The 17,143-nt window shown below is 39.9% G+C and overlaps 4 protein-coding genes across 5 annotated transcripts; 2 read left to right on the top strand and 2 right to left on the bottom strand.

The window, feature by feature from the left end:
• The first annotated feature begins 2,909 nt into the window (after nt 1–2,909).
• Nucleotides 2,910–8,499, top strand: LOC124190219 (opsin-3-like). Its single transcript, XM_046582799.1, has 7 exons — nt 2,910–3,680; nt 4,883–4,950; nt 5,073–5,164; nt 5,238–5,460; nt 5,581–5,713; nt 6,064–6,531; nt 6,645–8,499. Exons 1-7 carry the CDS (start codon nt 3,360–3,362, stop codon nt 7,368–7,370), a joined length of 2,031 nt encoding a protein of 676 aa, XP_046438755.1. The 5' UTR covers nt 2,910–3,359; the 3' UTR covers nt 7,371–8,499.
• A 488-nt stretch (nt 8,500–8,987) lies between these two features.
• LOC124191293 (GTP 3',8-cyclase, mitochondrial-like) lies at nt 8,988–11,626 on the top strand. Of its 2 annotated transcripts, none has more exons than XM_046584440.1 (9): nt 8,988–9,235; nt 9,337–9,460; nt 9,528–9,695; nt 9,760–9,986; nt 10,053–10,277; nt 10,351–10,496; nt 10,565–10,650; nt 10,712–10,759; nt 10,846–11,626. In XM_046584440.1, the coding sequence occupies exons 1-9, from the start codon at nt 9,137–9,139 to the stop codon at nt 11,565–11,567; spliced, it is 1,845 nt and encodes a 614-aa protein (XP_046440396.1). In that variant the 5' UTR covers nt 8,988–9,136; the 3' UTR covers nt 11,568–11,626. The 2 variants fall into 2 exon arrangements, with proteins under 2 accessions (XP_046440396.1, XP_046440395.1); XM_046584439.1 differs by having other exon boundaries at nt 8,989–9,235; nt 10,822–11,626.
• On the bottom strand, nt 11,564–13,056 carry LOC124191295 (retinol dehydrogenase 13-like). Its single transcript, XM_046584443.1, has 7 exons — nt 12,913–13,056; nt 12,572–12,846; nt 12,426–12,517; nt 12,308–12,361; nt 12,081–12,249; nt 11,807–12,014; nt 11,564–11,743 (listed from the first exon to the last, which is right to left on the bottom strand). Exons 1-7 carry the CDS (start codon nt 12,981–12,983, stop codon nt 11,647–11,649), a joined length of 966 nt encoding a protein of 321 aa, XP_046440399.1. The 5' UTR covers nt 12,984–13,056; the 3' UTR covers nt 11,564–11,646.
• Nucleotides 13,057–13,954: 898 nt separating this feature from the next.
• On the bottom strand, nt 13,955–16,877 carry LOC124191291 (cleavage stimulation factor subunit 3-like). Its single transcript, XM_046584436.1, has 10 exons — nt 16,508–16,877; nt 16,349–16,446; nt 16,020–16,284; nt 15,640–15,954; nt 15,393–15,584; nt 14,920–15,333; nt 14,754–14,842; nt 14,499–14,689; nt 14,301–14,435; nt 13,955–14,234 (listed from the first exon to the last, which is right to left on the bottom strand). The coding sequence occupies exons 1-10, from the start codon at nt 16,724–16,726 to the stop codon at nt 14,014–14,016; spliced, it is 2,139 nt and encodes a 712-aa protein (XP_046440392.1). The 5' UTR covers nt 16,727–16,877; the 3' UTR covers nt 13,955–14,013.
• Nucleotides 16,878–17,143: the final 266 nt, after the last annotated feature.

Below are 17,143 nucleotides of genomic sequence, written 5' to 3'. Positions count from 1 at the left end.
TCGCAGGAGAATACGCACCAAGCTATACCACAACAAGAGCTGATGGCTTGAATTATTCGACAAAACAAGATCTTTTATAGTAGCGGTTTCATCAATTCTCAGGTAAATGCAGGTAAATGAATAGGCTAGATATACATCTAGACGACTATTCATCTCCCAGAACGATCAAGGCTATAACCAAAGTTTTGGTAGCGCTACTTTTACCTCAAATTTTTTTTTAGACCTAATCGGTTGGTGACGCAAGAGTACTTTCCTTAAAAAAAAATCTTATCTTTGACGTTTAATCTCTCATCTTCTCTCGGTTGCCTATTAAAGAGCGAACGAGGCCACATCAAGATTTTCCAAGGAAAAACGGGGAACGAGTGCTCACTTCAGTCTCAAACTGTACGGGCTTATGCGTAAACATATTCTGTCGGGCTGCCGGATTTTTCGTTGGGCATATCATCGTCTCATCAGGCTTATATTCTTCTTCCGGCAATCAAAGAACTCCTCGACTGATATCCGTGTAGCCTATACATACTCTTATATACCTTATATTTTTTATTTCCGAAATATTATCCCTTCTATACAGACTGTATAGGCATCATCCAAGCAGCTGCATTTTCAACTCAGCCTATATTATGTGTGTTTCTTCTTTTGGTATACCGCCTTAATACCTATATAGCCATATCATTTCCTATTTCTTTCTTCGCTGGTCGCGGCCATAACAAGCGATGTAAATTGGCTACACAGCACTCGTATATGTAGGATCGACTTATTGCCGGACGATTATTATGTAAAGAGCGGATGAAAAGGCTGTGCACAGTATAAGTTGTTACATCCTCCTTAACTCCCGCCCAAGCTTTATTCCACCATGTTCGGTCTTTGATCTGCGCTTATACAGCGTTACTGTGTGCATATAGATCTTTATAACTCTGTGCCGAGTCTGATGGGAAATTCGTGTTCCACCACCGCGCGTATAGTTTCCTTCTGCAAGTAACTTTCCGCCTCTGATGTATTTTATACAGAACTATTTCAACGCCTCAGAGAAAGAGAGGTTTCTTATGTCAAACATGGTTTACTGCGCTGCTCTCTGTTTTAGACCCGGAGAAAGCACTCGAAAGACTTTCACACAGACGAATTGTGACGATATATATCCAGCAGAAGCTGGGAGCAGCAGTTCTTGCTGGGCGTGGCTTTTATTTCCATCCGCAAATTTGACTTTTGTCAGGTCAACTGTGAGCTCATGAAATATTAGACTCAAGGAACCGGACAGTTTCGAATTATAGAATCATTTCGACATATTTTGGCGTCATCCAGCGAAGCAAAGGAGGGGGGGGGGATATCGGAATTCCGGTTGGATTACAAAACGAAAATATTTCGAGCAGGCTGTACATGTACATATATAAGAGTTCTGGTTCAATCAACTTCTCGTATTTAAGGAAACATATAATTCATAAAACCGCAGCAACGATAATATTATTACATAACGAACGCGGGCGTCGCGCTCGGTCTCTTTCGCTTTGGCTTTGCAACGGCTTCTGATGAACACGCGACTCTCCAATTTTCATTAGCTATTTTCTTATTCCAGCATCTCCAAACTTTGACTTTCTCCGTTATAGATTAGTTTCTAATGGATTATATTCTCTGAAAGCCAGAATGATGCACAAATTCTGTCTCTGAACGAATCAGTGAGTTAATTTACCAGAAAAAAATCTGGAAAAGTCTAAAAAAGAAAACCTTCTTACCTAATTAGAGAAACGCACAAGCTATATGCGCGTGTCCACTTGTCCGGGTATATAATACCAAATAACGAACTCTAATATCATCGGATAGAAACAGATCAGCCAACCATTGTTGCTCGTCTGATGATATTCAATTGGAACCCCTCTATATCTCTATCGAATTAACTTTAATTCAGCAAAGATATAGTCCTTACGATATCCCTATATATAGATGAAGGGTGCAATTAAGGACCGGTGGCATTACGTGGGCGATGATGACGCGCAGGTGGGCGAAAACTATTAAAAAAAATATATCGTCTGAGAGTATTACACAATCTTATTCGGTTCTGTATAAGCTCTCTAGAGATTCGTTCCTGTAACTTTGTAAATGCAGCACGAGAGATGCAGGAATAGATTGAGCCTGTACGTATATATATTTACAAAGATATGCCATGGCAACAGGGCGGTTAATGGGACCAAATAGGGCTTCGAATCTGATAAAAAAAAAGAGTTATTACACATGTCGAATACGGCAACTTGCTGAAATCAAGGACATCAAGCACGGGATTCCAGGTATACTATTATATTGCTATAATACAGTTGTGTATTACTATATTTGAACTTGTAACAATAATGCATTGCAAAACAATACAGTTGTACAAGCGCTGAATAATTGAATAATTAACCAATAGGCACTTAGACCCAGTATACTACATCACTCCGCTACATAGCGCCCAAAATTAATTGCGCTAATGTCAATTATAAATAGCGCAGCAGTACAAATATAACCTGTAATCAGTTGGCCACATTGGTATTGTCCAACAATTGGAATTAGGGCGGATCCAGGAAGAAGAACACACGTACCTTAATTGCTGTCCATCGACAGAAAATAGAAATCAATTTTTACCATCTAATCTCGAGGAAATGCTATAAAGGAACACGCAAAGAGCTTTGATGCCGGTTGGATATATAATGTACCCCCACACATGAGAAAGCCCCATTCGTCTTGTTCGATACAAAGTCCGGAAGAGGACCTTGAGATGTCCAGCAGCAGCGCAGCAACCAGCAAGTCTGTCGTTATTTTACGCCGCCCCATATTCAAATGCCAAAAAAGTAAAATAGCTATACACCACACAATCTGTCTAGTCCCGCCTATCTGTAAACTTGCACGGCTGCTGCTGATCCAGTGTCACGGCGCCGATCCCGCGCGCGTCGTCCTCCTAGCTCTAGCGGCTGGAGATCCCGCGTGTATAGTTGTGCGCTGCACGGTTGGCTGCAGTATGTGGTGCTGCTGCGCCTGCTGTTTGTGCCTTTACCGCACACTAGACAGACATAAAAGAGGAGACATCTGTCAAGGGTGACTTTAGTCCGCTGATGATGCACAGCAACTGCACTTCACCTGTCCTTTTCTTCATAGTGCAGTTCGCCATTACATTCGTCGTGCTAAAATTCTCAAATGTACCGCCTATTTCACCCCGGTATTCCACGTATCCATTTGGAATAGCACCATCGGTATTTCCTTGCCAATCTTGACGTAATAGTTCCCAGTCGAGGATGCCGACGATTAACACGGCCGTTCACGGTGAGTCGAATCATCAGTGGCGTAATTGAGACTGTTTGTTCAAAAACACACGCTTGCATCTGTAACAGTTTCTAATGGCCATTGACGCCAACATTACAAGCCCCTTGCTCGGTTTTGTGGCCGATGTGATCACATCACATCTGCGTAAAAGTGCTGACGACTTCAACAGTAATAGCACCGAATTGCTGCTGTTCGATTCGGGAGGAATTGCTGGCGATGGAAACCCCTTCATTATTGGTGAATACTTTGGCGAGGATGCTGACCCTCTGGCGGCTAATAATCTGCTGATGCCTACCTGGGCGTATCGGTTGACGGCTGCTTACCTGCTCTTCATTAGCGTTCTGGGTTTAATTATGAACGTTGTCGTCGTTATCGTCATTCTCAACGATTCCCAGGTAATTGCCATTCTTGACCTAATTGCCTTGCATGTATACCGGGATTTTTTTTAGATTGTAACATGTCGGGAATCATTTAAATCAATCATTTTTTAAATAGTAATTAATGAATGGTTACAAGATTAATACTGTGCGCATGATTTGGGTAGTTTTAAATGAATGGCATTATCACGTAAATTCTGACGCATCAAATGATGTAACGTATAGCAGGTAGTGTGCAGTTGCAAATGAAAAGTCATTTGCATAATTCTGTTTTTGGCTTTTTGTCATTTCCAAACCGGAATTGCTGAAAGCCATATCAATCTTCTCACTCCAAAAACTAGGAGACTTCTAACAAGCATGTGCAATTTACGATAAAACAAAAGTCCTCGTTATGCAATGCTCAAAATAATTGTTTTGAACTATGTCAACGACAATGTGTCAAACACATTAGAGTTGATGATGATGAAGTGATTTTTTCAAAAAAAAAGATCGTGAAAATCGTGAGCATAATTGGGGGGTATATTTATTGTTACTCGACCTCGAATGTCGTTCACGATTTTGCGCTTGGAGACGTTGATGTAGTAAGTCTAAATTTAATCTAGATTGGCTACATTGCGGGATTCTGTAGACATACACAACCTTCCTGTCTTATAATGCGCTAGTCAGCTGTAGTTAAATATATACTGACGGCCTTTTCCACTGCTGTCGTCTGATTTGACAACTGATATGATAACCTCTATATACGCTAGTACCTATACAAACACGCAGAATAAATTTATGCGGTATAGCATATAGAGTGTAAGAAAATTCGTTGGTCTTCGCCAATTTCGAATAGACCATCCAGTATTAAATTTGTGTCGACATTTCTGTCTCAAATGTAGCAACGGCTCTCACTCAAACACGACTTGGTCCGACGCGCACTTTTCTCATCCCATTTTGTTTATTTCCATGTGCGATTGTGCTATATAGGCCTAAACAAGATTTTCTTTTTCTCGCCCGCGTGTCGTTCCGGCTGTTGCTGATTGTTGGCAATTTGCCGGGGCTTTTTATTTTGGCACTATACAGCAGCTGTCTTACGCAATTTATTATGTGCTGGTTTGTAGTGTATGGTTTTAGTCTAAATTTTAGGGCACGCAGCTGTCTAACTGGAATTTGTTTTGATGTCTTTTGCTGATGCCCCGTTTTTATATATTGGCTATTATTTTGTCGGTGATGTACAGAGGATGACCCCGTTGAACTGGATGCTGCTCAATTTGGCGTGCTCTGATGGCGCAATTGCCGGCTTCGGGTGCGTGTACATAGGGTTTCGGCCCGGTCACACATTAATTATACGTATCCGATATCACAAGAAATAAATGTCACACTTAAATCGATTTGTTCTCTCTCGAATAAATGGTTGCGATTGTATAGGACTCCGATATCAACAGCGGCCGCATTGGAGTTTAATTGGCCGTTTAGTCAGGAACTGTGCGTCGCCTACGCGATGATCATGTCCACTGCAGGTACATATATAAATCGGTTTCCTTTATTCGAAAGAAAATTCTTATATGTGTCCATCACCAATGTTTTGTATAGGAATCGGATCGATCACCACTCTAACGGCTTTGGCGATTTGGCGTTGCCAGCTCGTCGTATGCTGCCCGGCCAAACGTAAAAGCGCATTCACCAACCACAGTGGGCGGCTCGGCTGTCGCCAGGGTGTGATATTACTCGTCATTATCTGGATTTACGCTCTGGCCATCACTTGTCCACCCCTGTTTGGGTGGGGTCGTTACGATCGTGAAGCAGCTCACATCAGGTGAAGAATTATTTTCCATCAATTTAAAATTGCGACTCGATCCAATCTTAGGATAATTATAACCTGATGTGCATTTTCTCATTAAATTAACTGGATGACGCAATATGTATGTATTTATAGCTGTTCGGTGAATTGGGAGTCGAAGACGAACAACAATCGATCCTACATCCTGTACATGTTTTGTATGGGACTGGTCGTCCCACTTGCCGCCATTATCATCTCTTACGTCAGGATCCTACGCGTCGTCCAAAAGGTATGAAAATAATAAGCCCAAGTGATTCCGTCGTTGATGATTTCCATCATTGGCTATTAATATTTTATATTCGGTGATCACGATGGCGTGGGACCTTTTGATCTTATACGACTAAGGCCTTGAATTTAAATAGGATCCTTATGTTACATTTATACCTGCATAGGTATATAAGCAAACAGAAATTGGAAGAAAATCTTCATAAATTTTACGTCATCTTCGTGTTAGTAATTCATGATTGTCAAATTGGGCAGAACAAAATTCACTTTTCATCCTATTGGCCCTTATTAATAGAAATTTGAAAATGTTTGGTTTTCAAATTAAAAACCAGCTTTAACTTTTACAAAATTCAGAGACGGGGACGATCGGAAATGAGAAGGGAAACGCTGAAACCGACTGATGTGCCAGCTCATGTGCAAGGCCAACTGATGCTGGAGCAGGAGCATTCTTTGAGTAAAAAGACCAAACAGCAGCAGCATCATCAATCCATCAATAACAATCAACAGCAGAGCGGTAACCATCGTCACAAAAGAGACGCGGCCGAGAAGCGAGTGACGATGATGGTGGCCTGCATGATCGCTGCCTTCATGGCGGCCTGGACTCCCTATTCCATTTTGGCGCTATTCGAGACTTTCATCGGCCAAGACAATCACACTTATTATTCCAGCAGGATCAACGCAACCAATTTTTCCTCCGCATTTCCAGATGAAGATTTGTCTTACGTGGGAACTATTTCGCCAGCTTTTGCTACAATTCCTTCCCTTTTCGCCAAAACGTCAGCTGTCCTCAATCCGCTTATCTACGGCCTCCTCAATACCCAGGTATATACCGAGCCCCAATATAAGACTTTCTCGGAATTATTAGAACAATTAACCCCCACAAAAAAATAACCCATCATTTTTAAAACGTTTCTCCTGTTGTTTATTCCGTGTAGTTCCGTTTGGCTTGGGAAAGATTTTCGTTGCGGTTCCTTGGCCGATTTCAATGTCATCGCACTCAAGGTGCTGTGTCGGGACAACACGGAGCTAATCCCAGGAAAAAACGGAACGTGCGAAAATACCTGCTAAACTGCTACAGCGATTCACATTCCCTTAAGCCGACGCCGACTGTCCACCTGCCAATGAAGGAGATCGTCGTTTCCCATGCCGAACATCAGAAAGTTAAAACGGCGCAGGATCAAGCCAGCAGCAGCGTCACCAAAATCACGACCATACCACTGATTAGTTCCGATAACCAGACCATCGTTTCTTGTCCGAGTTCAATGGGTAATTGCCAGAAGTATGAGAATAATCAAGCCAATCAGCAGCAGGCCGCTCGGCCAGACAAAGTGGTCGATCACCACCAGCATCTTCAGCTTCAGCCGAATCGTTTGTCCTCATTACTTTCGTTGTCGTTGCCGTCCATATTAATATCAACCCCCAATTTGCCGTGCTCCGCTCAACGACAATCAGCAGCACGAGATCAGGTGATGGACACATGTCAGCAAATGACATCTGGCCGAATTCGGGAACAACAACAGCAGTCGGATTCTTTTGTGGTGGTCGGATTACTCTCCCATTCGGCCGACTGTTACCACCACACCGGCGACGTTGAGCAATTTGTTTTCTTGGACTCGACTGTCGATGAACTCGGTCTGACAACGCGTAGCGCATCGCCGTAAAATCATATGCGGACGTCGACGTAATCAGTTGACATAAACTGAGGTGACAAATGGACGGTATAATATTGTAGGGGAAAAAAGTGAAGCCGATATGACATCGGCGGCGGCCAGTGTACCCCCACGCCGGAACCCATCAAGTTGGCATTAGTGGTCGCCTGCATCACGTACCCAATTGATTTATGATGATTGAATCGGTAGCCTACTGTGATGACGTCAATCCCGGGCGATGACATATGGTTGGTGCCGGTGGGGTTGGTTATGAAACGCTGGTGACCTGCGTCAATGAACGTCCACAGTGGGACCGGCCTAATACCAGTTGTTACGGTCTATATGAAACATTGTGCCATGTCCGTTGCGGTTACGTGACGTTGGCACTAGCAATTTGAATGAATGACTTTTAGATTGTAGGGTTCTATAAATGGAAATATTTGGGCGGACTTTGGGGGTTTTCGATGACAATTCACTCCAAATTTCCCCAGGAGTTTCTTTTCAATAAATATTAAAATATACTCGAAACGTAATTTCGATCGTTGTGAATCAACACACATATAAGACATATATAGAACATATTTATTTAGAGTAGTATCACACAGTTGGAAGGATAAGAATCGAACACGAGACAATATGTAATGGTGTACTGTTGGCTTGATCCGATAAACGATGAATGCACATCTTGATTCAGATGTAATCGTGTCAGAAATTGTTTTATTACTACTGTCATTAAATGAAAAACTACGTTGCCCCCCCCCCCCCCAAAAAAAAGGAAATGTGAACCCACAAAGCCACAACATCCGAATTCCGTATACCATTCCGCTAATCCTCCAAGTCAAATTATGGTGATTAATCAGCAAGTTAACTGTATATGGTACCTCATCCGTATTTCTGCGTTCTGTTGTATTGAGTTACTCCTCCCCTAAAACAGAATTTAAAAACTGTAAATTTCTGAATTTAAAACTATTGATTAAAAACAGATTTCAAGACATTCAAAGCAGGTCTGTCCTCTCGCTCAGCAAGGGATCGAATTGTAAATGAATGGTGGTGGAATGGTGGCTGGACGAATAAGATTTTCTACTTCGCTGACTCATATTAGAAATATGTATGTTATTTCTTAGAAAATTCTATACTTAGAAAAAAAAACGAGCAAAACAATATTTCTCAACAAACCCGCTGGCTGCTGCAAAACTCTCGGGTATTTCTGTATCTGACACTTGCAAATTTTCCTCTTTATCAGAGCAATAGATCCCTGGTCGGTTCACGGCTGTGTTGGCTTCCCCATCTCGATTTTAGGGTAAACGTAAGCCGATTTGGAAACTTTAAAAAGCGCCTCTAGTGAGTGTGTCAGCTACAACGTCCAGCTACTTTTGAGAGCCTAGATGGCTCTTTTTAAAGTTTCCACTTCACAATTCTGACAGGCCCCGCCCTAAAACCCCCTGAAAATCGGCTTACGTTTACCCTAAAATCGAGATGGGGAAGCCAACACAGCCGTGAACCGACCAGGGATCTATTGCTCTGTCTTTATGGAAAAAGCAGAAAGAATTTAAAAATAATTTTTCTTTTCAAATAAATTCGAATAATTTAAATAAATTAAATGCAACGCAGCATCGACCATAACAACAGAACAGCTGAGCAGGACACAAGCACGTGTACAAAAATCTTATCAATTTGCGTATCAGTCTTTCTTATCAAACGTTGCATAATAAGTTTCTTAATTGAGACATTGATTATTGAATCGTTGTCGCGTGATTAATACTTTATACGTTTAATACATGCTCAACAAAATGAATTTATGTCTTGGTGCTACAAACAGACTTTTAGCAAGGCACTGTGCCACTGTGGCAAATATTGCTAAGCCTTTGATCCCATCAGTAAGTGTCCAAATATCTAATAAATAACTAATTCAGTCTAGAAAAAAAGTAGTAAAAACCTAAAAACATTACTAATTGGAAATTCTATCTTAAAATTACAGACAGTCAGAAAATCTCTATTCGAAAATAAGAAGATTCTGCCATTTTCCTCTTTCTTGACTGATACTCATGGTAGAAAGCACAATTATTTGAGGATTTCCTTAACAGAGCGCTGCAACCTACGATGTAAGTAAAGTAACAAATTTTCGAGAAAACTCTTAAATAAGCATTGACTTTCCCACATTATTTCCAGGTCAGTATTGCATGCCAGCTGGAGGTGTTGACTTAACCACAAAGGACAAACTACTAACAACAAGTGAAATCATTAAAATTGCTTCTGCTTTTGTAGTAGAAGGAGTAGATAAAATTAGGTTGACTGGTGGGGAGCCCTCCATCCGTCCTGATATTGTTGAGCTTGTTGGTATCTATTATAAGACTTTTAGTTCTTGTACTATGTCTTATAACTTAATTAATTTTTGAATTAGATGCCTTGAAAAAACTTGATGGCTTGAAAACTTTAGCTATGACTACCAATGGATTGCTTTTATCCAGAAAGTTACCTGCTTTGAAAGCAGCTGGCTTAAATATGCTCAATGTTAGCCTAGATACTCTCATTCCAGCCAAATTTGAGTTTATTACTCGCAGAAAAGGATTTGAAAAAGTTCTTCAAGGCATTGATGTCTCTTTGGAATTGGGATACAATCCACTCAAAGTAAAATAACTAATAATTATGTGATTAATATTCTCTAATTGACGCTGAATTATTGATTTTATTTAGCTTAACTGTGTTGTGATGCGTGGTTTGAACGAAGATGAATTGCATAGCTTTGTTGAACTTACCCGTGATAAAGACATTGATGTTCGGTTTATCGAATATATGCCATTTGAAGGAAACAAATGGAATGGTAAAAAAATGGTTCCTTATCACGAAATGTTGGAAATTATTAGACGAAAATACAGCGACTTGATGCGTTTGGAAGATGCAGCTAATGACACATCCAAAGTAAGTTATACTATTCTCTAGGTCCTACAGTTCGATAATTATATTATGAAAAAATTTATTTTATCCGCTGTAGGCCTATCAGGTGCCGGGATATCGCGGGAAAATCGGCTTCATCACGTCCATGTCAGAACACTTTTGTGGCTCGTGTAATCGCTTGAGACTAACTGCTGATGGAAATCTGAAAGTGTGTCTCTTCGGGAACGCCGAAACCTCGTTGAGGTACATCGCTAGTAAAATGTGTTCTGTGCGACATTAGTTATGTACCTTACCAGCCTTACCTCTTAAAGAGACTTACTGAGAGATGGGGCTTCAAACGAAGAATTGATTGCCGTTGTCGGCCAAGCCGTTGGACGGAAGAAAAAGCAGCACGCCGGTATTTTTCATGTGTTTTAACGTATAATTTGACAAATCCCTGTACCGAATTTTTCATTTAGGAATGTCAAATTTGCCTTCGATGAAAAATCGTCCCATGATTTTGATCGGTGGGTGAGAATCATCTTTCCTAGGTAGTTGGCACTCTTTATGGACACAAGTTTACATTTAGGTGATCCCAATGGTCTATTGACAGGGGGTTCCATAGCTACGAGTTCCGTCCGTTTTTACTGCACCACTAAAGAAGACAACCAGAACAACCATGACAATTACCTAGATGATCCGTGGACGAAGTTCAGAGAAACTAATGCTTCACTCCTTCAAGTATCTTCTATGTTTCATGCCCCAGCTCCACATGAAAATGAACCAGTTCAAGAACCATCAAAATCTGCGACCTCAAATGTCAACAGTGAACAGGTTCAGTTGACTCATGTTGATCATCAAGGGCAGGCTCGAATGGTAGACGTAAGTGACAAGGCATGGACCATTCGACGAGCTAGAGCTCAAGCTACTGTTTGGATTGGACCTGAAGCTTTCCATCTAGTAGCTGAAAATCAAATAAAAAAAGGTGATGTTCTTAAAGTTGCCGAAATAGCAGGCATCAGCGGCGGAAAGTTGACTTCGCAGTTGATTCCGCTGTGTCACCCTATCGCTCTTCATCAACTTCGCGTTCACTTATCCCTTGACTCAATCAATCACTGCGTTAATGTAGAAAGTGAAGCAGTGACACGAGGTCCAACGGGTGTTGAAATGGAAGCTCTAACAGCTGCATCAGTCGCTTGCTTAACAATAATTGATATGGTTAAAGCGGTGACTAGAGAAGCTGAAATTCGTAATCTTCAATTGGTTAGTAAATCGGGAGGAACTCGTGGTGACTTTAATCGTACAAAAAATGACAATGTACCATTCCGTTGTTAAGTTTAAAATTATCTATTTTGTTTAAACGAATTGGAAAATGCAAATTTAAAGACAGTTAACTTGCAATTTTTATTTTCTTCTAATTTAGACGTGTCCATCGTAAACTAGTAAGGAAGAGTTTTCGAGCAACGTCATCATCCAGAGCTTGGGGTGAAACCTCAGCTTCTGCACAATTACTAATATTCCAGTTCCAAATTAGACAACGGCTGTGATGTTAACACACAATTATTTGAAGTCACCTGAAATATTTCCCAGTTACTTTTTCAAGTGAGGGATCAAGTGCTGCGTATAGAGTTGTCTGCGCTCCTCTCGGGGGCGTTCGAATAAAAGGCCAGGAAAGTGGTTTAAGAATGATGCTTGCAAACCAACTGTTGACAAAACCCATGTGACGAGCAATATTTGTATTCACAATTCCTGGGTGTAAGGCGTTTACGGTCACACCGGTTCCTGGTAATTTTAAATTGATCAGATTATTTTTTAAAATATAGTTTTGAAATTAATTTATTATTTTACCTTCCAGGCGTTTTGCTAGTTCGCGCGTGAACAGAACATTGGCTAACTTACTCTGTTCGTAAGCTGCTGCAGGATCGTACTTTTTTTCCGAGTTGAGGTCATCAAAATCTATTTTTCCTCTTAAATGGGCCACGCTTGAAACGTTAATGATTCGACTGGGTGCGGATTGCTATTAATACAGCGCTTTTAAAATAGGTATGACATCATTTTTAAATATTAATTCTTACTTTAAGTTTATCAAGCAACAGATGGGTAAGAAGAAAATGACCAAAATGGTTTACCTGTAAAAATTTATTATTGTATTGAGATATTGGAGAAACTCAATTTTATTGTATCGTATATTACCCCTATCTGCATCTCGATACCTTCGAGAGTTAAACTACGAGGACAACGCATTACCCCGGCATTGTTAATAAGGATATGCAACTTTGATTCCTCTAGAAAATAGTTAAGTACATTTGCCACAAAAGGGAATCATATAAGAAAAATACCAGAATTAAATCTTGAAGCAAACTGTCTGATTGATTCCTGTGATGCTAGGTCACATTTTCGGCAATAGATGAATTTGTTCCCACTTTCAAGGACAAATTCTTTTCTAATTTCTTCACACTTCTTCATATCACGAGAGGCCATATATACTTTTGCTCCTCTTTTAGCTAGATCTTTAGCTGTTTCCTTTCCAATTCCATCAGTAGCCCCAGTAATAATCACTGTTTTTCCGTCTAATTTTTCTTTACCTTCATATCTAGTTCCACTGAAATATTCTCTAAAACAACATGAATATTTTAGGTCTAGCAGCAAGATTTGCTGAACTTTAGACAATTTTTTTTACTTGACCAGTATGATCCCGCCACCAAATGCTCCAACAGCAGAGAACCATAAATAAGGTGCAGGAATCTTCATGGTTTATGTTTTCTAAAACCTTTTAGGTTTCGATAGAAAATTGAGAAGGTAAAAATTCGAAGCAACTGTTTACATTTATTTCGGCTGCTCGCGATGGTTGCCCATGGGCAACCCCAACCATGACCATGATTTCAAACAGATTCACGATTGTTCACGAATTAAATTATATTTCGTCTGAACCAGTCCAAATTTAGAATATAAAACTGAAGCTGGTTGAGAAATCATTTTTTAATGAATGTATTTTAAGAAATTTAAGGATAGCAAAAGTTGCAATAAGGCAGTTTTAGTTGCAATTTTTATCCGTATGGTGGAGCACTAGGTCATCGTTCGCATCATAACAGTTTTGAAAATGGAACTTGCAGAAGGATGTGTGTTACAATATCCCTTAGAAAAATGTCCGGCTAATTATATAAATTTAGTCGGTAGCAGAGTCGAAGTTTTAACAATTAATCATGTCAAGTTTGTTGGACAAATCTACTCAATGGATCCAATAAGTGGAAGGTTAGTAGAAACCACAAAGTTTAAGACAACAATGCATGCATATGAAGCCATAGTTTAACATTTCTTTTGAATCTTTCATTTTTAGTCTTTTTATGATGGTCGATCGTTGTAACCAAGAAGAAAGAAGCATAAAATTAGTTATTGGAAATTCAATTAAGTATCTCAAGATTGTAAAATTAACATCAACCAATACCAGAACCCTTACGCAAGAGAACAATGGAATGCAAGGACCTGGAGCTAGCTCCCAACATACTGAAGATTGGAAGCCGCTGAAAGATGCCCTGAAAAAATGGTTTCATGAAAGCCGTATTCCAGTGAATGAAAATAATTATGGTTGTTTACTAGTGCTAAATGAAATAGTAGTAGGCCCCCCTTACAGACCAGAAAATTGTTCTGGTACTAATGAAGTCATGTTGTGGCGAGTTCAAAAATTACTAGAAAACTTTTATCAGAAATGATTTGATTATGGATGGTGTAAACAATTATGTGTGTATTTGTGTTTTGAATATTGATCAAGTAAATTCTTTCATCACTTGACTCGCTTCTGTTGTCGTTTCCTGTAAATATCATTTGGTGGCGGTCCACCAGGCTGAGATCCACTAATGGCGATCGGCTCCTCATCTTCAGACTCTTCACCCACCCCTCTCTTTTTTTGTGGACGATCGACACCCGTATCTTTCGGAAGCCAATGAACACTTCGAGCCATGTCAAATAGTTTAGAATTTTCCGCTGTATTTGCAAGAAGAGAACCTAAAATACACCAATAAATGTTAATGTTTAAAAATATAATACAGCCAAGGGAAATCAAAGTATTACTTGTTTCGCTTATATTCAAATGTTTAATAAGCTCCATTACTGGATCGACTACTACAAAAGGACCGTGGAAACAATGCGGAGGCGGTAACATTCCGCACAGTTGAGAGGCTGCAGGTGGAAGCGGAAATCCTCCTCCTGTCCAAACGCATCAAAGAATTCGTTAAGTTGTAATCTAGAAATACTTTGTAGAAACTTTACCAGGCGCAATGTGTTCTCCGGGGGTCCATTGCATCTTCGGCTTGAACGGAACCATCTGAGAAAAATCGGGCTTGTACATGGTAACATCAGCCGCTTCTGTGCTTTGTTTTCTACTTTCTTCCTCTCTAGCAAGGAGGTTTTTAGCATTTTGACTACTACTCAGCTCTGCTACTTCGTAGTATCCCAAAGCCCTTTTAAGAGAATCATTAAAAACAAATATTAGAAAAAAGTTATCAAGTAACATAAGAAACTCACCTTAAATCCGCGGCTGAGCAAGGGAAGAGGGTTCCAAATCTATACCGATCAATAAGAAGTGCTGTTTCTTTACCTTCCAGTTCCTTAAGCTAAAATAAATAACACAATTGAAATGAATCCAAAAATACACAACACTAAATGAAAAAAAAAATAAAATAAAAAATACCTTGTCGAGAACGGCGTTGCGTCTTTTTTCTACTTTGATTACACTCGAAAGATCACCAATAGAAGACTCAAATTCGAGGAAGCGGTTCCAAATTTCAAGCGAATTTTCAGAAGTGAGGGAACCTGATGAAAGAATCCTTTCAAAGAGAACTCTAGTGTTGTTATCTTCATTTAGTTGGGTCAAGAATTCCACATAAGCAAGCAGATAATCAGGTTGATGCTTGAAACGTTTGAGGCCTAGATCGAATATTTTAAAGGCGATATTTTTGTCCTTGGTGCAATAATATTCCATTAAGGCAGCAGCTACGAAAACATGGCTAGAACAGCGGGGATCCTGGCGAGATCTCTTGAACACTAGTCGAGCCGATTTAATACCTTCTGCTCTCCTTGCAAATCGCATATATTGAATATAACCCTGCGAATGTTTTAAACATAAGGGGTTTGTATGTACAATGTAAAAAGTGATAAAATTACCAAAGTTGGGTCGATGTCATGCTGCTCCAAATATTTTGTATAGATCTGATGAGCTTTGTCGTACTTAATTCGTCCCTCTTCGTAATCCGCATAAGCGAAATAAAGCAAACTATTATGTGACATGGGCCCATTAATTGATCGTTCATAAATATTTGAGACTTCTTCAGCTAAGTTCTTGGCAGCCGTAACATCCTAAAAAGAATCTTTAAATTTAAGAATATTGACAGAAATTGGTGCTTTAACTTACCCCTTTATCTGAAAGAGTTTTTGTGCTAATCTGTAGAAAAAGGGCAGCTTCATACCAAACATGAGGATGATGTCCCAGACATAGGAGACATTGTTCGAAAGCGAACATTGTTCTCTTAGTGAGTAGTGACTGGTCTTCCGTACGGAGGGGATTCGATTTCTCCCAAGCCAGATACTTCTTCCACAGTTCCACCTGTTTGTTTTGTTCCGGATGATTGGATGGAGGAGTCGAAGGCATAGCCTTGTTAAGACCGCGAGTGCAGGCCTCTAGTTCTTTGGCAACTCTTCTAGCATTCATGTAATCACGGCTGCGCTCCTAAATAATTGAAAATAAGTGTTTAAAAAGTGTTAGGGTAAGGTTTAAAAAAAAAAAAACTGTACCTGTTGCATCTTTTCAGCAATCATGGGGTTAATAGCCAATTCATAAGCAATGTAATCCTTCCATAGTTGTTCAATGTTAAGCATTGGAGTGATTACACCCCTTTGATACACTTTCCTCACAGCCGTGATCCTTTGATTTTCAGCATAAGATCCAACAGCTTCAACATTACGGAGGAAGTGAATATAGTCATTCCAAATACTGTATGACTGAATATCCATCCCAACTTTGTCCAGTGTAAAATCGTAGCATTGAGCAATTTTTTCTCTGTGAACATTGGTATGATTAAAGAAAACAATATTTAGTGTTTGTATATTCAAGTTTGTTGTACCTGTAGTTGGGCAGAGCACTTTTGGTTTCTTTCACATAGTTAACATACAATTTCCACAGTTCAATGTTTAAAACCTTGACCAAGCATCGTTGAAACAGCTAAAAATAGGGAGGAGCAAGATTGAATGGCTTCATTAGAATGTGCTAAATTAATTGCTACCTTTTCGACTTTATCATAGTTTCTTGCTCGCATTTCTTGTTCAATGTACATTTTCCAATAACGACCTGATGTCGGAAACTGGGCCACCAAGCGTTCAAAGTAAGTTCGAGCATCATCAATCTTGCGTATTTGGGCTTCACGCAAAATTTGACCCCAAGCTTCCAAATCAAATGGATTCGATTCTATAGCCTTCTCGGCTCTTGCTAATTTATCAGCCATTTGTTTATTTTAATGCCAGTAAGCTGAAAATTGTTTATAAATTGATGAACCACGTTTCTACAATTCCATTCAAAATCGCAAACAAGTCACACTTGACAACTTACTGCTTTTGAAATAACATCGTCTGCATCAAGCATCAAGCCTGCAAAAGAGCCTGCCGGCAAGCTCCAGAGATGGCGTTACGGCTGGTTGGTACGAAAATTCGAAGGAAGAGAACTGCTCAGAAATGAGTCAGTCGTCAGTGAGAGAACTTGCAAAAATAATATAGCAGGGTGTGTGCATTTGCATTCTGCCTCTGCGGTTCTGCCATTAACTCTGAGATTTGAGAAACAAACAGATGGCAGAAATCATTCATTCTAGGATAGGGTCTATTTCATGTGAAGTTACGTGAGCACAGGTCTGTCCTTGTTATACTTC

The sequence above is a fragment of the Daphnia pulex genome, chromosome 3 (assembly GCF_021134715.1).
Source record: "Daphnia pulex isolate KAP4 chromosome 3, ASM2113471v1".
Lineage (NCBI taxonomy): Eukaryota > Metazoa > Arthropoda > Branchiopoda > Diplostraca > Daphniidae > Daphnia > Daphnia pulex.
Note: the sequence above shows the minus strand (reverse complement) of the source record. Positions and strands in the feature narration are given on the sequence as shown.